The following is a 23940-nucleotide window of genomic DNA, read 5'->3' as shown; positions in this document are numbered from 1 at the left end:
AGGGTGTCCAAAGGGGGTCCAACAGGGACAGAGGGTGTCCGATGGTGCTCCAACGGGGATGGAGTGTGTCCGAAGGGGCTCCGGATGGGATGGATGGTGTCTGAACCGTCTCTGGTGGGGATGGGGTGTGTCCAAAGGGGCTCCGGTGGGGATGGAGGGTGTCCAAAGGGGGTCCAACAGGGATGGAGGGTGTCCGATGGTGCGCTGATGAGGATGGTGTGTCCTCAGGGGCTCTAGTGGGGATGGAGGGTGTCTGAAGTGCCTCCGGACAGGGATAGAAGGTGTCCGAAGGGGCTCCGGATGAGATGGAGGATGTCTGAAGGGGCTCCGGACGGGGATGGAGGGTGTCCGAAGGGACTCCGAGTCCCACCAGCACTGAGAGCGGGTCGCAGCCCCCCCCGGGTGATGGTCGCCGGTGCCTGGTGCTGGGGAACAGAGAGATTCCCAGGGGCAGGAAGACGTCGGGCTCGCGCGCAGCAGGGACAAACTGGGACAAAGCCAGGTCTCCCGGGGGAGGCAGGTTCCCGCGATGGCCCCGCTGGCTCCGGTTTCACCTCCGTCGCCGGCCGGTGCACGGTGCCATGGCAACTTGGTTGAGCGCCGGGGTGGGAGCCGTGTGCCGGATGGTTCCGGAGAGGCCGTGACAGGCGTGGGGACACGTTTAATGGCAGGGGGGGACGTTGGTGGTTTGGAGCAGACTGGGGTGGGGGCACGGTGCAGCCAGGGCGAAGGGCACCCCGGGGGTGCAGGGCCCCCCCAGCAGCCCCCGTGCGGGTGGGCAGAGGCCGGTGGGGCCGGGGTGCGCCCCCGCTGACAGCCCTGGGGTGTGCGGAGCCCCCCCCGTGTCCCCTGTGTCCCCATCTGCGCTGAGCGTCTGGCACCCGGAGGGCGCTGGTGCCCATGTCCTGCACCCCGGTGTGTGCCCCCCCCCCGCACCCATGGGACCCCCCCCACACTGCAGTGTGTGCCCCCCCCCCGCACCCATGGGACCCCCCCCACACTGCAGTGTGTGCCACCCCCCCGCACCCATGTGCTCCCCCCAGTGTGTGCCCCCTCCCACGTCCCCAGGGTCCCCCCCCCGCATCCCAGTGTGTGTCACTCGCACCCGCGGGACCCCCCCCGCGCGGTGTGTGCCACCCCCCGCCACCATGACCCCCCCACCCCCCAGTTTGTGCCCCCCCCCTTCACCCATGGGACCCCCGCACACTGGCGTGTGCCACCCCCGCACCCATGGGACTCCCTGGTGTGTGTGAACCCCGCACCCATGGGACCCCCTGCACCCTGGTGTGTGCCGCCCCCAAGCCCCCCCGACCCCCGCCCCTCAGTGTGTGCCACCCCCCCCACCCATGGTCGCCCCTGGCCCCCGGTGTGTGCCCCCCCGTGTGACACCCCACCCCCGCCCGTCCCGCACTACAACTCCCGGCATCCCCCGCGCGGCCCCACGTGGGCGGCGGGAGATTCAAATCGCGGGTGGGGCCGCGGCGGCCGCGGCCATGGCGGCAGCGGGGACGGGTCTGGGGCGCTGTGAGTCGGGGGGGCCCCGCGCTGGCCTCGGGGGTGGGAGGCAGTGCCGGAGAGGGGGGTGGGGGGGACGGGCGGACAGGTCTGGGGGTGCCGGGGGGGGTGGGGGATGGTTGCGGTGCAGGAGGGTGGGGGGGGGACGGGCAGATGTGGGGGTGCCGGGGGGCTGTTGGGGGGCAGGCAGTGGTGTGGGGTGTAGGGGGGCAGGCAGGTCTGGGGGTGCCAGGGGATTTGGGGGGTGAGCAGCGGTGCGGGGGGCAAGAGGGTTGGGGTGTCGGGGGGTGGGCAGGAGGGTTGGGGGTGCTCTGAGGGTGCTGGGGGGCAGGCAGTGGTCTGGGGGTGCAGGGTTATGTGGGGAGCAGGCGCGTCTGGGGGTGCAGGGGATGTGGGGGGCAGGGGGTTGGGGTTGTCAGGGGCCTGTGGGGGGCTGGCAGGTCTGGGGGTGCTGGAGGGATGTGGGGGACAGGAGGGTCTGGGGGTGCTGGGGGGGTGTTGGGGGGCAGGCAGTGGTGTGGGGACCAGGAGGGTTGGGGGTGCCAGGGGCACCTGGGGGGCAGGCAGGTCTGGGGGTGCAGGAGGGTTGTTGGGGGGCAGGGGGTTTCGGGTAGAGGAGGATGAGAGGGCACAGGCAGGTGTGGGGGTGCCGGGGGGGTGTTGGGGGGCAGGCAGTGGTGTGGGGGGCAGGAGGGTTGGGGTGCAGGTGAGGGAAACAGGTGGGTCTGAGGCTGTCAGATAGGGGGGGCAGTCAGGAGGGTAGGCATTTGGGTGGCTGTGGGGGGCCAGGCAGGTTTGGGGGTGCCGGGGGGGTGTGTCAGGGCAGGGAGATTGGTGTGCAGGGGGTGTTGGGGGGCAGGCAGTGGTGTAGGGGGCAGAAGGATTGGGGTGCAGGTGGGGGGGGGGCAGGAGGGTTGGGGGTGCCAGGGGGGCATGGGGGACAGGCAGGTCTGGGGGTCCCAGGGGGCATGTGGGGGTCAGGCAGGTCTGGGGGTGCCAGGGGGGTGTGGGGTGTAGGGGGATGTGGGGGAACAGGCAGGTCTGGGGGTGCGGGGGAATGAGGGGAGCAGGAGGGTTGGAGTGCGGGGGGATGTGGGGGTAGGGGGGTGTGGGGGGGGGACAGCGGTCCCTTCCAGCTGGAGGGGACGTGTTTTGGGGAAGGTGGCTGGTGGGGGTGCTGCTGGGGGGGGGGGGGGCCACCCCGCACCCCCGGGGGCCACCCGCACCAGTGGTGCCGAAGGACCCTGAACCTGCAGCCCTGTCCCCCCTCCCCCGCCTCGTGCCGGCTCTGGGGCCCCCCCCATGGCATTTATTTGGGGGAAAAAAGGGAAATTGGCAACTTCCCTCCAAGCGCCAGAAGGGCCTGGCTGGTGTCACTGTCACCGTTGCTCTCGGTGCCACCCACGCGAGGGCTGGAAAACCCGCCTTTCCTTGGCAAAAACCTGAATCTGCGTGGTGAGGGGGGGGCTTAAAAAAAGCCCCCGTCCCCCCACCCTGTCCCCCGGCATGGCGGGGTGTGACGGCGTGTCCCTGTCACCCAGACGAGCGCCTGACCGCCGAGGAGATGGACGAGCGCCGGAGGCAGAACGTCGCCTACCAGTACCTGTGTCACCTGGAGGAAGCCAAGCGGTGGGGACCCCCTCCAGCTCCTGTCTCGGCGGGGGGGGGGAGGAAAGGCGTGCAAAATTTGGGCGGGGGGGAATAAGGCACAGGGGTCTGGGCAGGGGGAGGCTGCAAGGATTAACGCTGCGAAATCCTGCCGGCTCCTGGCACTTTCTGGCCCTTAAAAGGTGTTTTAGGGGTTGATTTTTTTTTTTTTGGGGGGGGGAGGGGGGGGGTGTGTGCTGGGATGTGCTGCTAAACCCTGCAGCAAAGGGGTGTGGAGGGGCGACCGCTCTCCCTGCCGTGGGGGGGATTTATGGGGATGGGAGGGGGTCACCTCTCCCTGACATGGGGAGGGATTTATGGGGATGGGGGGGATCACCTCTCCCTGACATGGGGGGGGAATCTATGGGGATGGGGGAGTCACCTGTCCCTGCCATGGGGGGGATTTATGGGGTTGGGGGGGGATATGTCCTCTAACTGCCATGGGGGGGATTTATGGGGTTGGGGGATATGACCTGTCCCTGCCATGGGGGGGATTTATGGGGTTGGGGGGGGGGATATGTCCTCTAACTGCCATGGGGGGGATTTATGGGGATGGGGGGGAGTATAACCTCTCACTGCCATGGGGGGGGGGGGGGGGGAGTGTCACCTGTCCCTGCCATGGGGGGGGCAGAATTTATGGGAATGGGGGGGATGATGTCTCCCTGCCATGGGGGTAACACATGGGGATTCGGGGGGGTATCTCCTTTGGGTGCCCCTTTCCCCCTGCGGAAGGGTTCTGGGTAGGGGGGGTAGCGGGGGGGGTGCCCAACGCGCCCCCGTCTCGCCCTGCCAGCTGGATGGAGGGCTGCCTGAGCGAGGAGCTGCCCCCCCCCACGGAGCTGGAGGAGAACCTGCGCAACGGGGTGCTCCTGGCCAAGCTGGGCCACTGCTTCGCCCCCGCCGTGGTCCCCCTGAAGAAGATCTACGACCGCCAGCAGACGCGGTACAAGGTACGGCTGTGGTGCTGGGGGAGGGGGAGTTGGGGGGGTGTCTGTTCCTCAGGGCGCGCCCCAAAACTCGCAGGGACCTTTCCCAGCGCTGGTGAATGCGAAGTCTGGGGGAGAGGGGGACGGGGTGGGGGGGGGGCGATGCTGATCGCAATCGTTAAGGGATGGTTTAATAGAGCGGGGCTGCAAATGGGGGCTGCCCCGGGGCGGGGGTCATGGGTTTTTGCCTCTGTCTTTAACCTCGTGCCCTGGCTGGGGGGGGTTGGGGGTGGGTTCTGGGGGAGAGGGGGACCCCAGGGATGGGAGACGGTGGGGTTCGGCCTCACCCCGGCTTCTTCTCTTCCAGGCAGCCGGCCTTCACTTTCGGCACACGGATAACATCAACCACTGGCGCGACGCCATGAGCCACGTGGGGCTTCCCTCGGTAACGTCCCACGTCCTCCCCTCCTCTGCTCGGGGCCGAGGGACACTTGGGGCTGCATGCCACCAGCTCGGCTGGCATCACAGGGGGGCTTTGTCTCTGTCCCCCCACCCTGGGGCACCGTCCTCCCCATGGACCGTCTCCACCTGAGCCGTCTCTTCTCTTGCCGGCAGATCTTCCACCCGGAGACCACCGACATCTACGACAAGAAGAACATGCCCCGCGTCGTCTACTGCATCCACGCGCTCAGGTGGGGGTCCCTGGTCCCACCCCGGGGCCAAAACTGTTGTGGCTTGTGTTTGTGGCCGCGAGCCCTTTGGTGGCGTCACCCCAGGGGTGGGGTGATGGCCCGGGGTATTGCAGAATAATCGGGAGGGAGAAGCCACAGCGTCATGGCATGTGTCTGCTTCGTCTTTCAGCTTGTACCTCTTCAAGCTGGGGCTGGCTCCTCAGATCCAGGACTTGTACGGGAAAGTGGACTTCACGGGTACGGCACCGGGCGGGGGGAAACGGGGGGTTGCGAGGTAGGGGGGGGGGGTTTGCCAGCTCTGACCCCTGCGGTGGGAAGGATGTGGGGAGCGAAGACCTTGGGCAAGCTTTTCCAAAGCCTCCTCAGTGATGCTGACCCCGGCGTGGGGGTTTTCCGCACCCCTCGGGTTGGGAGCTCTGCTGGTTGGCCCCACTCCGGCGCTGGGCGCCGGTGGTGAGCGGTGAATCCTCTGCTCCGCTCCAGAGGAGGAGATCAACAACATGAAGCGGGAGCTGGAGAAGTACGGCCTGCAGCTGCCTGCCTTCAGCAAGATCGGGGGCATCTTGGCCAACGAGCTCTCGGTGGACGAAGCAGCAGGTAATGGGCGCCCATGGGGGGAGCGGTGCAGTGCGTCGGCCTGTGGCGAGAGCTTGGGTCAGCTCCCAAAAGTCAAATCTGGGGCCAGCGAATGGGGAGATTGGAGCGGGGCTGGAGGAGGCCCCGGAGATGCTGGGAGGGCTGGAGCCCCTCTGCTGGGAGGACAGGCTGAGAGAGCTGGGGGGGGTCAGCCTGGAGAAGAGAAGGCTCCGCGGAGACCTTGGAGCTCCTTCCAGTCCCTCAAGGGGCTCCGGGAAAGCTGGGGAGGGACTCTGGAGCACGGAGGGGAGCCACGGGACGTTGGGAATGGGTTGAAACCAAAAGAGGGGAGATTGAGATGAGATGTGGGGAAGAAATTCCTTCTTCCGAGGGCGGTGAGCCCCTGGCCCAGGTTGCCCAGAGAAGCTGTGGCTGCCCCATCCCTGGAGGGGTTCAAGGCCAGGTTGGACGGGGCTTGGAGCCACCTGGGCTGGTGGGAGGTGTCCCTGCCCAGGGCAGGGGGTGGGACGGGATGGTCTTCCAGGTCCCTTCCCACCCAAACCATTCTGTGACTCTGAGATGCACTGGAGGCACCTTGGCTGCTCTCTCTCAGCCCCGTGCATGGCCACAGGAGCTGGCACAGCCCCTTCCCAGCCATCAGCACCCGGGTTTTGGATCAACTGGGCTCGCTGGAGACACGGGGGCTTCCCGGGCACTGGAGACTGCAGCCAGCTCTTTGAGCAGGGGGGTTCCCACCACTGAGCATGGCGTGGCTGGTCCCACCACACACAGCGATGTAGCGGATGGTCCACCGCAGCCCTCCGTGTCCCATCTCACCTCCCTCCTTCCCGCTTTGCCTCCAGTGCACGCCGCGGTGCTGGCCATCAACGAAGCAGTGGATCGGGGGGTGGTGGACCAGACCATGGTGGCCCTCCACAACCCCAACGCGATGCTCCTCGACCTGCGTGAGGCTCTGGCGGGTGCCTACCAGGAGGTGCTCCACCGGGCGAAGCTGGAGAAGGGCAGCAATGCCAGGAACAGGGTGAGGAGGGCACTGAGGGGGTCTGGGGGGGGCTGGGAGAGGATCAGCCCCTTAGCTGGTGTGCTGGTGGGTGCTTCCAGCTGGAGGGGTCCCTCTGGGTCAGAGACCGTCCCCAGGCTTGGGGGGTAAAACACAGTCCAGGAGCCCTTGTGCTGGTCATAAGATGGGGGGGATGTGGTGGGGAAATGATTCCTCTTTGGGGACTGGTTTACCCCGGGCTTGGGGTTGGGAAATGAGCCCAGGCATCGGCAGGGGCCCCCCACTGTGTGCTGTTGGGGTGAGGTTGGCTGGAAAGCTCAGAGTGGGGAGTCCCATTCCAGTGCCTGCAGGTGATCCCCGAGGGAGAGGACATCTACGACCAGTGTCTGACCCAGGCTGAAATCCAAGGGAACATCAACAAAGCGAATGGTGAGCAAAGCTGCGGCTTCCCACCTGGGGGGAGTTAGATGAGATGTGGGGAAGAAATTCTTGTCTGTGAGGGGGGTGAGCCCCTGGCCCAGGTTGCCCAGAGAAGCTGTGGCTGCCCCATCCCTGGAGGGGTTCAAGCCCAGGTTGGACGGGGCTTGGAGCCACCTGGGCTGGTGGGAGGTGTCCCTGCCCGTGAGCTTATCAGTGGGACCGTGGTACCCCAGGCCGGCGGGGGGATCCTGCCTGGGGTGGTGGGTGCGGCAGAAAGGGGCTGTGTCTGCTCAGGCCAGCTTCAGAGCCAGTGAGGAGCCGGGCTGGGTGTGCATTTCCAAGGAGAAATTAAACTTATTGGCATGCAGGCTCCAGCTGTAGGTCCCGTTGCTCCCCGGGGCCGTGGGATGATTTACCTGCTCACAAGAGGTAACGGGCACAAGCTTGACCATAGGACGTTCCACCTAAACATGAGAAGGAACTTTCCTTTGAGGGTGGCAGAGCCCTGGCACAGGCTGCCCAGAGAGGTGGTGGAATCTCCATCTCTGGAGACATTCCAAACCCGCCTGGACGCGTTCCTGTGCCACCTGCTCTGGGTGACCCTGCTCTGGCAGGGGTTTGGACTAGATGATCTCCAGAGGGCCCTTCCAACCCTACCATTCTGTGATTCCCTGGGGGCTGGTCTCTCTCCTAGTGCACGGGGCTCTGGAGGAGGTGGACGATGCTCTGGAGAGCCAGGACGCTCCGGCGCTGTACCGCGCGCTGCAGGACCCCGTCCTGGCCCTGCGCTGCCTCCAGCGGGACAACCTCCACCACTACTTGGAGCAGCTCAGCATGGACCGGGAGCAGAAGGCGCTGGTAGGGGCTGGCAGGAGCCTGTGGGCGCGGGGCACCTATGCTGGGGTGGCACCCCAGGACTGCAGGGGTCCCCAGGAGGGTCCCCCCCCTCCTTGGGCAGGGGTTTGTTCTGCAGATCAGCAGCTTTCGGCAAGGGGTCTGAGCGTGGCTGGTCTGGCGTGAGACCAGAAGCCCCTCTTTCTGCCCGCTGCAGGAGCTGGGCTACGTGGACCTGCTGGAGCAGGAGGAGGTGGAAGCAGGGATCCTTGCGGCGAACAAGAAGGGCGAGGAGGAGCGAGCCAGTGAGTGGCCGGGCTGGACACCGGGGCTTGCGGCAGGTTTTGCTGCCTGGTACTGCTGCCTGGTGGCCCTGCTGGCTGCCTGGCCAAGTGCCCCAGGGGAGGGACATGGGGCACGGCCGCCTCTTGCAAGCCTGCTCTCTCCCTCAGTGCTGGGGGCCGTCAGCCGGATCAACGCGGCCATCCGTCGAGGGATGCCAGCCGAAACATTGGAAGCGCTGATGGACCCGGCAGCGCAGCTGCCCGCTGTGTACCCGCTCGCCGCCCCCCTGTACCAGCTCCAGCTGGCCCTGCTGCAGCGCCAGCACCCACGGGTGAGGGCTCCCGGGGACGCACTCGGGGTCGCATCGGCAGCGGGGGCATCGGTGCCTCTGCTGAGGTAGTAGGGGTGCTTCCCCCCCTGCCTCAGGGGGTGGCTGGGGCTGGGGGTAAGGGAGGGTCAGCGTCTCTGCCTGCCCCGTGCAGGGCGAGCTGGTGCAGGAGGAGCTGTTTGTGGCTGTGGAGATGCTTTCGGCCGTGGCGCTGGTTAACCGAGCCTTGGACGCCGGGGACGCCGACGGGCTCTGGAGCAGCCTGGTCAGTCCTGCCCTGGGGCTCGCGGGTGTCGAGGATGGAAATGCGCAGCGGTAAGAAGCTGCTCTCTGTGGTTGGGGTCCACGGTGTGGAGAAATCACATGGGGAGGGGGTGGTCAGGGGGCCTGGGCTTCGCTGTGGGCCTGTTTCACCGGCCCCTCTGCCCCATGCCTTGCCTTTTCCACTCTGGAAAGCCCTCTGTCAGGCACCGATCCTGCTTAAAATGCACTGAGCCGTTGCCCTGTGTCTCTCCTGCAGGTATTTTGAGGACTTACTGCAGCTGAAAGGCCAGTCTCGGGAAGTGGGAGTCGAGTTCCTGAGCTGGAATGACATTCAGGACAGCGTGACCAACACCAATTCATCCGTGCAAGGCGAAAACGACCGTGAGTCCTGCCTGCGTGGCGTTTGCTCGAGCAGGGGATTCTGCAAACTTTTCCGGGAGGGAGTTTGCACGGGGAGCCCAGCCCCAATGAGACACTAGAGAACCTCGCGTCACCCTGGGCTGCAACTCCACCGGGTGCCCGGAGCATCGGGGCGGGGGGCTGAACCGTGTGTCCCTTCCCTCCCGTGCAGGCGTCCTCGCTGTGCGGCTGATCAACGAGGCGCTGGCGCAGGCGGACCCCGAGAAGACGCTGGCGGCGTTGCTGCTGCCGGAGGCCGCCCTGTCTGACGTCTCCCTCCCGACCGCTCGGCGCTACCATGACGTCCTGGCCCGGGCACGAAGGCTGAAAGCCCAGGTGGGGTGGCATCCCCCCAGCCACGTTGTACCCCCACCCTGGGAGCATGGCTACCTACCCTTGGCAGCGTGGCATCCCCCTGGCCATGTCGTACTGTTCCTTGGCAGTGTGGCATTCCCCCCTGGCAGCATGGCACCCCCCTTGTCCCTGCAGTACCCTCTCTTGGTGGCATGGCATCCCCCCCCGGCCATGCAGAACCCCCCTTGTTGTGTGGCATCCCCCCTGGCCATATGGTACCCCCACCCTGGGAGCATGGCTACACACCCCTGGGAGCATGGCATCCCCCTGGCCATGTTGTACCCACCCTTGGCAGTGTGGCATTCCCCCGTCCATGCAGTACCCTCCCTTGGTGGCGTGGCATCCCCCCCCCGACTGTGTAGAACCCCCCCTGGTTGTGCAGCATCCCCCGTGTCCATGCAGTACGCTCCCTTGGTGGCGTGGCATCCCCCTGGCAGCCTGGCACCCTACAAAGCAGAAGGTGCTCGAGGGGGGCTGTAGTGCAAGACGAGCATGGCTGAAGCTCTTCTGGGGGGCTGCACAGCTTGCTAAACCCCGTCTCCCCCCATCTTGTAGGCCACGGAGGATGATGGAGCTGTGCTTTGGTGGGAGGAGATCCAGGAAGGGGTCTGCAGGGCCAACCAGGACACAGTGGCAGCCAGGAGGAGTGAGTGCTTGCCCCACTGTGGGTGCTGGCCCCCCCCCACCCCTGGCCAGGGCACTGCTAGTGGGGGGAGAGGCGAGAAGGGGCTGATGTGAGCCCCCTCTGCTCCCGCAGTGGCTCTGGGCACCGCTGCCATCAACCAGGCCATCAAGGAGGGGAAGGCGACGCAGACGTTACGGGTGCTGCGCAACCCTGACGTGGCCCTGTGCGGCGTGGTGAGCGCCTGCGCCGCGGCGTACCAGGAGCAGCTCGCGGCTGTGATGGCCACCAAGAGACAAGCAGGTAAAAGGCGGGGGGGCTCCAGGAAAGCTGGGCAGGGACTGACTCTGGAGCAGGGAGGGGAGCCACGGGACGTTGGGAATGGGTTGAAACCAAAAGAGGGGAGATTGAGATGAGATGTGGGGAAGAAATTCCTTCTTCCGAGGGCGGTGAGCCCCTGGGCCAGGTTGCCCAGAGAAGCTGTGGCTGCCCCATCCCTGGAGGGGTTCAAGGCCAGGTTGGACGGGGCTTGGAGCCACCTGGGCTGGTGGGAGGTGTCCCTGCCCAGGGCAGGGGCTGGGACAGGAAGGTCTTTATGGTCCCTTCCCACCCAAACCATTCTGTGACTGAGATGCACTGGAGGCACCTTGGCTGCTCTCCGTCAGCCCCGTGCGTGGCCGCAGGAGCTGGCACAGCCCCTTCCCAGCCATCAGCACCCGGGTTTTGGATCAATTGCGCTCGCTGGAGACATGGGGGCTTCCCGGGCACTGGAGACTGCAGCCAGCTCTTTGAGCAGGGGGGGTTCCCACCATTACTAGGATTCTATGACGTGCTCTGAGGATCCTAGGATTCTACAAAAAGCCTGGGGGGCTGCAAAACCTTCCCCCCCAGGAGCCTGGGGTGCACCCCTGCCCGAGCCATGTCAGGGGGAGAAGCATCCCCCAGCGCCCCCCAAGACACCCTCTCTATCTCGGCGTGCAGGGAACGTGAAGCCGTGCTGGATCCAGCACAAGCTGCCGGATGGTGCCGAGTTCTACCTGAGCCTGCAGACCTTCGAGGGCAGCTGGCAGCGCCCGCGCGACGGCGGCCTCAACACCACGCACCTGAGCCGGGAGGAGATCCAGGTTACGGGGAGGATGGGGCTGGGGCGGGGGGGGCGCTGGTGGCATTGCCGGGGCTGAGCTGGTGCGTCGTGTCCCCGCAGTCGGTCATCACCCGAGTGACTGCGGCGCACGACCGGGAGCGCCTGTGGGTGTCCAACGTTGCCTTCGTGGTGAGGCTGCAGGCTCGGCTGCGGGGCTGGCTGGTCCGTCGGGAATTCGCGGCGCGGCGGCATGTCCTGCGGGAGCAGTGGCCGGCTGCCATCAGGATCCAGGTGACAGACCCAGAATCCGTGTCTCCTCTGCGGGAGGGGGTGGGATGCAAACCACGGGGGGGTGCAAACCACGAGGGGGATGCTCACAGCATTTTCCAGGGAGCACCGGTGCTTACTGCTCCATACGTTTAATAGCCAGGACTCACCCAAGGTGCTGCAGAAGATATTTTGGGGCTTGTTTTTCTCGTAGCAGCCGCTTTAGGTGCTCGTTTCCTCTCTTTTTTTTCCCCGTGCTGTTATCATCTCTTCTTGTGCGCTCTCTAAAAAACCAACCAGACGCCACAGATGGTGGTAGCTGGTTGTCTTTTCTCCCGGCCAGGCTTGTTGGAGAGGGTACAAGCAGCGCAGAGCTTACCAGGAGAGGCTGCGCTACCTGCACGCCAACGCAGACGCTGCCGTAAAGGTTTGGAAAACTCTTCCTTCACCCTTTGCTCCTGCCTTGGGCATGGCCACCAGCTTGCTCGGCAACGAGCGTGGCATTTCCCTGCATGTCCCAGTAGCTGGGAGGAAAGTATTGAAAGAAAAAAGGTGACACTCCCACCCCCACACCTCGGTAGAGTTTGGGAAAACTGGGAACGGGCGATTTGTGCTTCCGTTCATCCCTTTGCCCCCATCCCCAGCCAGCAGTGCTTCAAATGACGCCCAGCCTGTTCACACCGTCTCCTCCCAAGCTCTGCCCGTTGGGTTTTGTTTTATGGCAACGGGGAGAAAATCGACACTCAGGACGCAGGCAGCGTACCACGGCTCCAAAACTACAATCGTGCGAGCGTGCGCTTGTTTTACCGCTTTAATATGGTCTCCTCTTGCCTCACCATCTTTTTTTTTTTTTTTTTTCTCCACTAACTCGGTTTGTACGGGCAACCCTACATGCACGTGTCTCCATTTTTAAGGCTGGACTGCAGGCTCAGTAAGGGACGTGGATTTGCCTGTTGCATAAATCAGCCTGATCATGACTTCTTAATGAGTTAAATAGCGCTGCGTGAGCTTGTTCGGTTCCGCTGAAATCAGGGTGACCGGAGCTAAGCTGAACGCCCAGTAAAGAGGCGGCCGGGGGAGAATACGGACCAGGGCAAGGCTGGGCATGGGGGAGATTGGGGCTGGGGGAGGATGATTTTGGGTTGATGTCTTGCAACAATCCCCGTGGTTCTCCCCGTTTTCCACCCACTTGCTTCGGCCAAGTGAGTCCTGCCAGTATCCAACCGCTTGACCATCTCCCCCAGATCCAGGCAGGCGTGAGGATGTGGCAGGCGCGGAGAAAGTACCAGGAGAGGCTGCGCTACTTCAGGAAGAACGTGAGTGACGGGACGGGGGAGCAAAACGGCTCCTGGGAGCGCGTCACCGTGAGCGGGGACGGGAGGGGATGATCCTGAGCGTGCGGAGGGAGCTCTGCCCCCGCGTGCTTGTGGAGCAGCTGGAGAGAGAAATCGGTGCATCCTTGCAAGGGGAAGGAAAAGCTGCCCGATGGGTCCGGAAGCCAAACTCTCAGGCTCTGTGAAGTGCGAGGAAGAGGGGAAAAAAAACCAAAACACTCCAGTCCCATCAAAAACCAACAAGGGCTTCAAGGTGGCCATTAGAGAGGAAGGAAATTTGGGGGGGAAAGGGGTGTATGGGCTGCGGGAAGCAAAGCCGCGCCTCTGGAGTTGCTGCGGCATGGGAAATCCGGCAAGCGGAGGGGAAACCACCATGGAGGAGGGTGAAATCCTGACATGCCTCTCCTGGGTTGTGGAGACCCTCATCCCGGGCATCGGCAGATTCCCGGCGGTGGGAGCAGGCCAGCTCTCCCCGCGTTGTTCCAGGGTCGCTGTGGGGAAACATCCCCCACCCCCTTGTTTGTCTTGGCAGATTAAAGCTGTAATTAAAATCCAGGCTTTCGTGCGAGCTAACAAGGCCCGTGGGGATTACAGGATGCTGGGTAAGTGCCTGCTTGTCTCTGCTCCGAAGTGGTTATAATTAATTGGGAAGGCGACCCGGCCTCCTCCCTCGTTGGCCCTGCGTGGGGGGGAGGCGGTGGCAGGCTGGCCACCAGCGTCCCCATGGCAAGCACAGGAGTGGGAGAGGCTTGGTGGCCCCTTGGCGTCCCCGGGGAGGTGTTGCAGAGCACGGCACCGTCTTGTCCTGTGCCCCGGTGCCGCAAGAAGATGCTTTTTTGGGGAGGAGGATGGGGGGTGTCTTGGCGAGATGCTGGGGGCCCGCGGCGGGGGTGGTGGCCGCTCAGCCTTCCCCACGAGCGTTCATGGCGGGGCTGTACCTTGCTGCAGTCCACGCCAGGAACCCACCGCTGAGCATCGTCCGGCGCTTCATCCACTTGCTGGAGCAGAGCCAGCAGGACTTCTGGGAGGAGTCGGAGGTGCTGCGGCTGCAGGAGGAGGTGGTGAAGAGGATCCGCGCCAGCCGGCAGCTGGAGAGTGACCTAGACCTCATGGACATCAAGATCGGGCTGCTGGTCAAGAACAGGATCACGCTGCAGGTGGGGAGCGTGGTGGTGGTGGGCGGACCCCGTCCGCCTCGTGTGGCTCTACCATGGTGCCCCAGCCTGTTCGGCCAGCACAGAGCTGGTCCTGCCCTCCTTGGCAGCATGGCTCGAGCAGAACTTCTCTCCGCTTGGCTTTTGAAAGGGTTGGGGAGCATTGAGGTGCCTCTGACTCCCTTTCCCCAGGAGCTGGGCTGAACGGCAGAGCTTGCCGGCAGTCCCCAACGCTTCTCTCTCCTTGCCTGCACGGCTCCAGGAGGTGGTGTCCCACTGCAAGAAGCTGACCAAGAAGAACAAGGAGCAGCTCTCTGAGATGATGTCCATAGACAAGCAGAAGGGGCTCAAGTCGCTCAGCAAGGAGAAGCGGCAGAAGCTGGAGGCCTACCAGCATCTCTTCTACCTGCTGCAGGTGGGGCTTTGCTGTGTCTGCCACAGCTGGGGGAGCAGTGCGGTGACCCTGCCACCCCCACCCGCCCACGCCACTCGGGGTTAGCTTGGTGTTCCTCATCCCTGCAGACCCAGCCTGTGTACTTGGCCAGGCTGATCTTCCAGATGCCCCAGAACAAGTCCACCAAGTTCATGGAGTCGGTGATCTTTACACTTTACAACTATGCATCCAACCCACGGGAGGCTTACCTGCTGCTCCAGCTCTTCAAAGCAGCGCTGCAGGAGGAGATCAGGTGGGTGGCCGTGGGTGCCCCAGTTTGGGGGAAGGTCTAGGAAAAGGCTCGACCAGAACCACCAACTTGGATGCACCTGTCTCCCCTGGCTGCTGTGTCCTGTGTCGGAGAACAAACACACTAGTCCATCCCCGTCATCCCATCCATCCTGTCTCTCTGCCCAGGTCCAAGGTGGATCACGTCCATGATATCCTGACGGGGAACGCCACGGTGATCCGGCTGGTGGTCAGCTTCTACCGCAACGCCCGTGGGCAGAATGCCCTGCGGCAGATCCTGGGTGGCCCCGTGCAGGAGGTCCTGCAGGACAAGACCCTCAGCATCCGCACCAACCCTGTGGACATCTACAAGGCGTGGATCAACCAGACCGAGTCACAGAGCGGCCAGAAAAGGTCAGGCCCTGGGCAAGGAGGCTCAGCCCAACCACCAGGGTGACAGGCACTGGGATGGTGATGGGGGACCTTGTCTTCCATCTGCAGCAAGCTCCCGTATGAGGTCAGCCCTGAGCAGGCTCTCAGCCACCCTGAGGTCCAAAGGCGGCTGGATATTTCTGTCCGCAACCTCCTCACGATGACGGACAAGTTCGTCTCTGCCATCACCTCTTCCGTAGACAAGATCCCGTACGTATCTGGGTGGTTTGTGTGCGCACCCCTGCAGTGCTGTTGGTTTGAAGGTGGCTTCAGCCAGGCCTTAGAAAGGGAGGTTGGGTGATGGGAGCTGCTGCAGGACTGAGTTACTGCACTGTCACGAAGGGGAAACCCGAAGATCGGTGGGCGCCTCTGCTTCGGCTCCTCCAGCAATGCCCCCTGGCTGGGGGGGGTGGCTCCTCTTGTCACTCCACTTCTGAGTGCTTTACTGCTGGTGTTGAGGTGTCTGCAAGGAAGAAGCTGAGCTTTGTGGTAATCTTGGAGGATGAAGGCTTCCTCTGGGGATGTCTGGGCTGGCGGCGGGGTGTGGGAGGGAGCTGAGCCATGCTTTGGTCGCCAGCCTCTCCCATGGGCTCCTCCATCACTCCAAGGCTGGGGGCTTAATGCTTCTTGGGTGATGGGTAGTAGGGAGGGGGCAGGGTGGCCAAGCCTGGTGCTGCCCCACATACTAATGGACCTCTTCCTGCACTCTCCTCAGCTATGGGATGCGTTATGTGGCCAAAATCCTGAGGACATCCTTGGCTGAGAAATTCCCCAGGGCCTCGGTGGAGGAGATTGACAAGGTACCATGAGGCTGGGGGGTCTCTGTGGCTTGGTGGTGTTCAACTGTGTGGGCAAGGGAAGGGCCAGTATCCCTCCTCAGAAGGTCAAGCCCTCTTGGCTTAAAAAAGCCTTCAAGTCAACATTTTCCTTGAGCCACCAAGGAAATGCCAGTGGTTGGGCTCTTCTCTGTGCTGCTGTCCCCTCTGGGAGGGTCCCACCAGGACAAAACACCCTTCCCTGATGAGCTACCACCTCCTGGGGCACCAGCCTGCATGCTCCCTAGCCGGTCTTGTGCCCTAGATTGTGGGGAACCTGCTCTACTACCGCTTCATGAACCCGGCGGTGGTGGCCCCCGACGGCTTTGACATCGTAGACATCTCGGCTGGGGTGAGCCTGCATCCCGACCACCGCCGCAACCTGGGCTCCATTGCCAAAGTGCTGCAGCACGCGGCTGCCCACAAGGCCTTTGATGGGGAGAACGCGCACCTCTGCGGGGTGAACCGGTACCTGGAGGACACCCACAAGAAGTTCAGGTGGGCACCGGGGATGGCATTGGGGTGGGAGGGCAACTATGAGCTGGTGGCAAGGTTTTTGGAGCTGACGAAAGAGGTCCTTCTCTGCAGGAGGTTCATCTCTGCTGCTTGCTGTGTCCCTGAGCCGGAAGAGAGGTTTAACATGGACGAGTATTCGGAGATGGTGGCAGTGGCCAAACCAGTCATCTACATCACGGTGGGGGAGCTCGTCGACACGCACAAAGTAAGAGCGTAAAACTCATCCCCAAACAAGCAGGCTCCACTTCTCCTCCCACCTCCTGGGCTTTCTGCTGGGTTTCATCGCACTCCGCTCTATCCCACCACCAGCAGAGCTCCTCCTGGCCTTGGTCTTTTGCCTTTTTAAGCAAGGAAATAATGCAGATTCTGCAGGTTCTCTGCTGCTTGTCCTGCCCTGAACCTCATAGCTCTGCAGTCCCCTCTCGGCTGCAAAGGCCACCACATCGTTCCCAACTGGCCTCTGCTCCCTGTTTCTTTGCGTGTCCCTTTGCCACTGACTCTCTTCCCTTGCACCGTCCAGCTCCTGCTTGAGCACCAGGACTCCATCGCGCCGGACCACGGAGACCCCCTGCACGAGCTTCTGGAAGACCTTGAGGAGCTTCCTACGGTCCAGTCCCTTGTCGGTAGGTAGAGCTCTGGGGCCCACCACCCACCCCAGCAGGAGGAGGATGGAGATCAGGATGGTTTCCTTGCATGAAGCTCTAGCTGGATCGCTTTGGGCATGGGAAAGCCAGCTCTCCTGAGCCCCCATGGCTACTTGGGCTTTCTCTGCCCTCGCAGGGGAGAGCGTGGCCAGCCCGGTGGACGGCAGCGCCGAGCAGGCACTCTCCCAGCTCAGCAAAATGGAGATGTCCCTCACCCTCACCAGCAAGCTGGTCCCAGCAGCCAGCAGCGAGGAGAGCGATGCAAGGAGCTTGCTGCTGAGGTGAGGATGGGCTTTGGGGGAGCTTCCTGGGGGTTGGGGTGTGCCAGCTGGGATGGTCAAGGGGGGCAAGAAACCCTTGGGAGGCTGCTGTGGTGGAGGAGGGTGGTGGGTGGTCCACAGCGGACGCCTGAGCTCTCCCTCTGGTCTCTAGCACCAAGCAGATGCTGGTGGACATCATCCAGTCCCAGCCTGGAGATTCCCTTCCAGAAATCCTGTGGACACAGGCCTCGGAGCATGAGGTGGGATGCATGAGGTGGCTGCTGGGGATGAACTAAAAAAATTCTCGGGCAAGTGTCAAACAAGCCCTCAGCTAAAAGCTGCCCTGTTCCTCTTGAAGGCTTGGCCATTGCTCTTATGCTCCAGCAGTGGCTGGGCTCCATTTTTCAGAGAAATCACGTATTTTGGGCCAGGAGAGACTCATATCAAAGTGTGTGTGTGAGGGGGGTTTGATTGCTCCATCTCCTCACGTCCCATTCCAGCCGTGTGCAAGGCTTAAGTCCAGAGGAGGCCCCGGAGGTGATCCAAGGGCTGGAGCCCCTCTGCTGGGAGGACAGGCTGAGAGAGCTGGGGGGGTTCATCCTGGAGAAGAGAAGGCTCCGCGGAGACCTTGGAGCCCCTTCCAGTCCCTCAAGGGGCTCCGGGAAAGCTGGGGAGGGACTCTGGAGCAGGGAGGGGAGCCGTGGGACATTGGGAATGGGTTGAAACCAAAAGAGGGGAGATTGAGATGAGATGTGGGGAAGAAATTCCTTCTTCCGAGGGCGGTGAGCCCCTGGCCCAGGTTGCCCAGAGAAGCTGGGGCTGCCCCATCCCTGGAGGGGTTCAAGGCCAGGTTGGACGGGGCTTGGAGCCACCTGGGCTGGTGGGAGGTGTCCCTGCCCAGGGCAGGGGGTGGGATGGGATGATCTTCAAGGTCCTTTCCAACTCCAACCATTCCATGATTCTTGTCCCTAGGAAGCGTCCCATGACCACCTCATGCACAGGCGAGCGCTGCGGGACGCCCAGACCCCTGCCAAGCTGAAACGCAACCGCTCCCTGGCTGCTAACAGCCAACTGTCCATGGAGGAGAAGAAGCGCAAGATCATCCGCAACCTGCGGCGCTTGGAGAGCCTGGGGCTGGTGGACTCTGCCCGTCAGTACCAGGAGCTCATCGATGAGCTGGCCAAGGTGGGCTGGGTCGGGAGGTCACCTCTCTAAACCTTCCCTGGTGCTTCGATAAAGCTCAGAATGAGTTATATCGGCTTTCTTGGACGGCTTTGTTTCCTCCAGGACATCCGCAACCAGAGGCGTTACCGGCAGCACCGCAAAGGGGAGCTCCTGAAGCTGAGACAGACCCTGGAGGGCCTCAACGCCAAGACCTTGTTTTACGAGGAGCAAATTGATTATTACAACCAGTACATCAAGACCTGCCTCGACAACCTGGCAGCCAACAAGTATGTTTTCTTACAAAAAAAAAAAAATATTTTTTTTTTTAAGAAAATATTTTTTTTTTTTTTTTTACTGCCATCTGGATGTGGTGGGTCCTGGAGATGTTGGGGGGATGGTTCCGAGGGGTTGCGTGTGCCTGGAAGACAGGCTCTGAGCGCGTGGTCCCTTCTCTTCAAGGGTCAGCGGGAAGAACAAGAAGCTGCAGTCGCTGCACTACACGGCGGCCCGGCTGTTCGAGAAGGGGGTGCTGCTGGAGATCGAGGACTTGCCGCTCAGCCAGTACGTAGCCACTGGTCCGTGGGATGAGCTACCGGAGAGCAAAGCTTGGGCGGGTCGGAGGAAAATAGCCTGGGAGGAGGGTGCGTGTGGGCTCACCATCATCACTCTGCGGATGGGGTGAGTTGTTTTGGGTAAGAGGGCTAAAGGCCCTCTGCTGGGAGGACAGGCTGAGAGAGCTGGGGGGGGTCAGCCTGGAGAAGAGAAGGCTCCGCGGAGACCTTGGAGCCCCTTCCAGTCCCTCAAGGGACTCCAGGAAAGCTGGGGAGGGACTTTCTACAAGGACATGGAGTGGTAGGACAAGAGGTAATGACTTCAAACTGGAAGAGGGGAGATCTAGGTGAGAAGTGAGGAAGAAATTCCTTCTTCCGAGGGCGGTGAGCCCCTGGCCCAGGTTGCCCAGAGAAGCTGTGGCTGCCCCTTCCCTGGAGGGGTTCAAGGCCAGGTTGGACGGGGCTTGGAGCCACCTGGGCTGGTGGGAGGTGTCCCTGCCCAGGGCAGGGGGTGGGATGGGATGGTCTTCCAGGTCCCTTCCCCCCCAGACCATTCTGGAATTCCATGATTACCAGGAGAACATGGGAGAGTTGGGATTTGGAAGGGGGCTTTTGGGCTGTGGGTCTGGCCTCGTGTGTGCCAAGGGGCTGCGCCGGGTGGGTGACCTGCTCCTTGGCTGCATTAAAGCTGTGAAGCCCCTTTTGGTAGCCAGCGGCTCCTTTCCCTTCAGGTTCAGGAACGTGATTTTCGACATCAACCCGTGTGAGGAATCGGGCAGGTTCCAGGTGAAAGCCAAATTCATGGGGATTGACATGGAGCGGTTCCAGCTGCACTACCAGGTTGGGAGCCCATCCTGGGGCTGCCGGGGGGGGTGGCTGGTGTCTCCCCACCTGGCTGGTTTTGGGGGGACTTGGAGCCCATGGGGGGACCCCCTGCCCCAAGCTGGGGACAGCTTCACCCAGCGCGTCCCTGCTGCAAACCCAGCTCTGCGCTGGCTCCCCGCTGCCCTGGGGGATGCTGCAGCTGGGTGCTAAGGGTGGGACAGTCGTCCGTCTGTCCGTCCGTCCCCCCCATCCCCAGGCTGGTGACGGCCACCTCTCCCGCAGGACCTGCTGCAGCTGCAATACGAGGGCGTAGCCGTCATGAAGATGTTCGACAAGGCCAAAGTCAACGTCAACCTGCTCATTTTCCTCCTCAACAAGAAGTTCTTCAAGAAGTAACGGGGTTGGGGGGGGGAAAGGGGGTTATGGGGGGGTGGGACGGACCCGCCAAAGCGAAGCTTTCCTGCCCCCATCCCGCGTGTTTTGAGCAGCCGCAGCAGCCGGCGCCCGGCTGGGGAGAGCACAGGGTTCGGAGCTCAGCCTTGGGCAACCCCGAATCGGTGTTGGCTAGAGGCTGGCCAGGAGCCCCCCCGCCCCCCAACCCCTGCGGCTCGCGCGGGCGTGAGCCGGGACCCGACCCTCCCCGCAGGAAGGATGCGGCTGCCGCAGCTTTTGCAGAGCACGTAGCTTCTGGGGGAGAAAAAAAACAAAACAAAAAACTCTCGGGTTTTTTGGTGGGTATTTTGGCTGTTTAGTTCCCGCGTTGCTAACGGCCGGCTGCTGGAGGACGCTACGGATTTCTGGACACTACACAGGTTTTTAGTGATGGAATAAAGGTATATTTTAATATATATATTTTTTTTCTTCCTCCCACTAAACGTGGGGAAGATGATGTCAGAATTAGGTGTCAGGTGATTGTCAAAGAGGTCAGAATCGGGCTTTATGTCGGGGTAGGGAGAGAGGGAGAACCCAGAGGCGATAACGGCTCCTGACGACACCCAGGGGCTCTTCTCCGCTCAACCAAGGTGCGATAGGAAAGAATTTTGTTCTTTAAAAATGAGTTTCCCTGCCTGCTCTCCAGCCAGGCTGGGGGCGGAAATAGCGGCTCAGAGCCACTGCTGTCCCGGGGATGCTGCGGCGGGACCCGAGCGGGGACCTCTCCTCCCGTCCGGACCACGTCGCTGCCGGGTGCGGAGAAGCCCCGAGCCCCTGGCTCAGCCAGGCCTGCGGCTGCTCCCTCCCCCGTTGATCTGCTCTGACGCTTAATTATTTTTTTAAAGCGCAGCCATGGCTGTTTTTAAGGCACTTTCTCCTCCCCGTAAACGCTTTCTACGGGAGGGACAAGGAGCTGGTGATGGTCCCAAGCCTCTTCCCAGCCCCGTCTCCTTCAGGCGCAGGAGCAGCAGGTCTCCAACCTGCCCTGTAAAGGAGCTTTTTTTTTTGGGAGGGGGGGAAGGGACCTGAATGGGAAACTCCATCGCTGCTTCGGTAACCGCCTTGGCAGCTCAGCGCTACCCTGATGTCTTGGCCTCTGTCTTGTCTTCAGAAGGTGACGTTTGTTCGTGAGGTTTTTATGTATTTTTTGGGTTGTTTGTTTTTTTTTTTTTCCTTTCTGTCATTTCAAAGCTGCAACCGGCGCTTACCCCTCGCACCGAGGGTGCCGTGGTCCAGCTGTGCCGTGTTCCAGCTGTGCCGCCTCCGCTCATTTACTCTCAATAAATACGGATAAGAAAATACAGAAGTGCTCTGAACGGTCCTTTCTCCTTAAACCAGCTTTCCCCCCCCCCTCCCCATCACTCACTGGGTGCTTTCGGGCTCTCGCCTTTTCCTCCGGCACCCTGTTGGGAATCGTCGTTCCCCATGGGAATCAGGGCCGCGTTGGCCTTTCCTCCAGCACCCCGTCGGGAATCATCGTTCCCGAGGGGAATCGTCGGGGCCCGGCTGCCTCGAAGCAGGGCTGAGTCAGGCGCTGAGGCATCGACTCAGCTCTTGCAAGGGGAATTTAGGCCACTTTCAGCCGCGCTTAATTCTTAAATAAATACTATGATTACTTCTCCTAAAGCCTATGATTATATCTCTGAAGGAACGAAGCGGGAGCGAGCTGCAGCACTTTTCCAGTTTTAAAATAAACCCGGCCTGCCGTTAACCTGTTGGGTGCCGCACCGTCGATGGGGACGTGGTCCCTGGGAGCTGCTGGTGTGTTTTACGCGTTGCCGCTTTTTTTTCTTTCTTCTGGTTACCATATTTCTTGTTTTCCTTCCTCACCTTCAGGGGAGGAACTGTCGCTTCCCCAGCTGTGGCTCGGTGGGGTTTCTTTGCCACCGGCAGCCGTTGGCTTTGCGGGAGCAGCGTTTGACGCCCTGGAACCATTTATTCGGGATGTTTTGGGGATGGAGGGGGAGCCTGATGTACGGCTCTGCAGGACGGCGGTCACCCCCAGCTCTCCGATAAACGGACACCTTGCACGAGGCTCGGCATGGGCTGGAGGGGACTCGGTGTTGCTGTGGAAAAAGGGATTTTTTGACTCCCGGAAAGCTGTGCGATGGCGACCCCGGCTTGGGAATGGGGTGCTGGCTCTGGCCTCCTCCCCACACCTTTTCCAGAAGGGATTTGGAGGGGGAAGTGGAGCCCTGGAGCTGCCGAAGGAGGGATGTCGGGCTGAGCGATTTCCCAAGGCAGCTCCACTAGATGTCAGCGTGAGCTGGGGGAAAGCGGCGGGGCCAGAGGGAGCCCCGGCCCCGGCCGTGGGTGCTGCGGGCACCCTGCAGCATCGGTCCCTGGCGGGCCTGGGGGTGCTGGGGCGGGGAAAGCTGGCCATGGGCCGGCAACGGGCGCTGGCAGCCCAGAACCCCCCCCCCAGCCTGGGCTGCATCCCCAGCAGCGTGGGCAGGGGGGCGAGGGGGGGCTTCTGCCCCTCTGCTCCCCTCGGGGGAGACCCCCCTGCAGTGCTGCCTCCAGCTCCGGGGCCTCGGCACAGGAGAGACACGGAGCTGTGGGAGCGGGGCCGGAGGAGGCCCCGGAGCTGCTGGGAGGGCTGGAGCCCCTCTGCTGGGAGGACAGGCTGAGAGAGCTGGGGGGGGTCAGCCTGGAGAAGAGAAGGCTCCGCGGAGACCTTGGAGCCCCTTCCAGTCCCTCAAGGGGCTCCGGGAAAGCTGGGGAGGGACTCTGGAGCAGGGAGGGGAGCCACGGGACGTTGGGAATGGGTTGAAACCAAAAGAGGGGAGATTGAGATGAGATGTGGGGAAGAAATTCCTTCTTCCGAGGGCGGTGAGCCCCTGGCCCAGGTTGCCCAGAGAAGCTGTGGCTGCCCCATCCCTGGAGGGGTTCAAGGCCAGGTTGGACGGGGCTTGGAGCCACCTGGGCTGGTGGGAGGTGTCCCTGCCCAGGGCAGGGGGTGGGACGGGATGGTCTTCAAGGTCCCTTCCCACCCAAACCATTCTGTGATTTTATGATTCTTTGCAGGTACCAGCAGCCTCCTGCCGCGGGGGCCTGGATGTGACCGTGCTGCTGGCCCCCTGGTGTAGCCCAGGCTGGAGGGACAGCTCAGTCACACGGATCCCAGGGCGCACAGTCCAAATCTGGGACAAAGGGAGACCGAGGCACCCGGGGACAGGGGCCTGTCCTCGCACACGCAGCCCTTGGCCTCTCCTCTGCCCTGTGGGCTTTCCCCAGGGCCCTGGGCTCGCTGGGGCAGTGTGGTGCTTGCCCAGACTGTGACACCAAAGGGGACAGGGAGGAAAGTCAGGTCCTGCCCCAACCTGTTCCTAAAACCATCCTGAAAGGTGTTATCTGGGGATGGGGAGAAAGGGAGAGATTTGGGCTCCCCCTGTGGCTCGTTATTTCACCTAATCCAGCACCGGTGGGTCCCATCCAGCACCTTCCAGCACCATCCAACGCCATGCAACCGTGCCTCATCCAGCGCCTTGCACCGTCCAGCGCCATGCGCCTGTGCACCACCCAGCACCTTGCACCCATGTAACATCCAGTGCCATGCAACCGTGCATCTTCCAATGCCTTGCACCTACCAGTGTCCTGCAGCCATGCACCATCTAGCGCCATGCACCCATGCGTTGTCCAATGCCATGCACCCATGCACCACCCAGCACCTTGCACCCATGTAACATCCAGTGCTGTGCACCCATGTAACAGCCAGTGCCATGCAACCGTGCGTTGTCCAGTGCCATGCACCTACCAGTGTCCTGCACCCATGCATCATCCAGCGCCAGGCACCCATGCATTGTCCAGCGCCATGCAACTGTGCATTGCCCGGTGCCTTGCACTTTCCGGTGTCTTGCGCCCATGCATCGTCCAGCGCCATGCACCCATGCACCACCCAGCACCTTGCACCCATGT

General features: G+C 62.6%; 1 protein-coding gene across 1 annotated transcript; it reads left to right on the top strand.

Moving 5' to 3' along the window:
- The first annotated feature begins 1481 nt into the window (after positions 1-1481).
- On the top strand, positions 1482-19986 carry IQGAP3 (IQ motif containing GTPase activating protein 3). The gene is made up of 38 exons (XM_074566225.1): positions 1482-1524; positions 3057-3144; positions 3956-4112; positions 4456-4533; positions 4704-4780; positions 4950-5017; positions 5264-5377; positions 6220-6398; positions 6719-6806; positions 7492-7655; positions 7849-7936; positions 8084-8247; positions 8399-8559; positions 8765-8889; positions 9080-9243; positions 9817-9907; positions 10019-10186; positions 10865-11007; positions 11088-11258; positions 11578-11661; positions 12479-12550; positions 13101-13170; positions 13517-13725; positions 13985-14137; positions 14245-14408; positions 14573-14797; positions 14885-15025; positions 15531-15615; positions 15896-16128; positions 16219-16351; positions 16667-16769; positions 16927-17071; positions 17223-17310; positions 18023-18235; positions 18338-18501; positions 18674-18775; positions 19497-19605; positions 19873-19986. The coding sequence occupies exons 1-38, from the start codon at positions 1494-1496 to the stop codon at positions 19984-19986; spliced, it is 4926 nt and encodes a 1641-aa protein (XP_074422326.1). The 5' UTR covers positions 1482-1493.
- Positions 19987-23940: the final 3954 nt, after the last annotated feature.

This window comes from Larus michahellis, chromosome 24 (genome assembly GCF_964199755.1).
Source record: "Larus michahellis chromosome 24, bLarMic1.1, whole genome shotgun sequence".
Taxonomy (NCBI): Eukaryota; Metazoa; Chordata; class Aves; order Charadriiformes; family Laridae; genus Larus; species Larus michahellis.
This window is presented reverse-complemented; position numbering and strand designations above follow the sequence as displayed.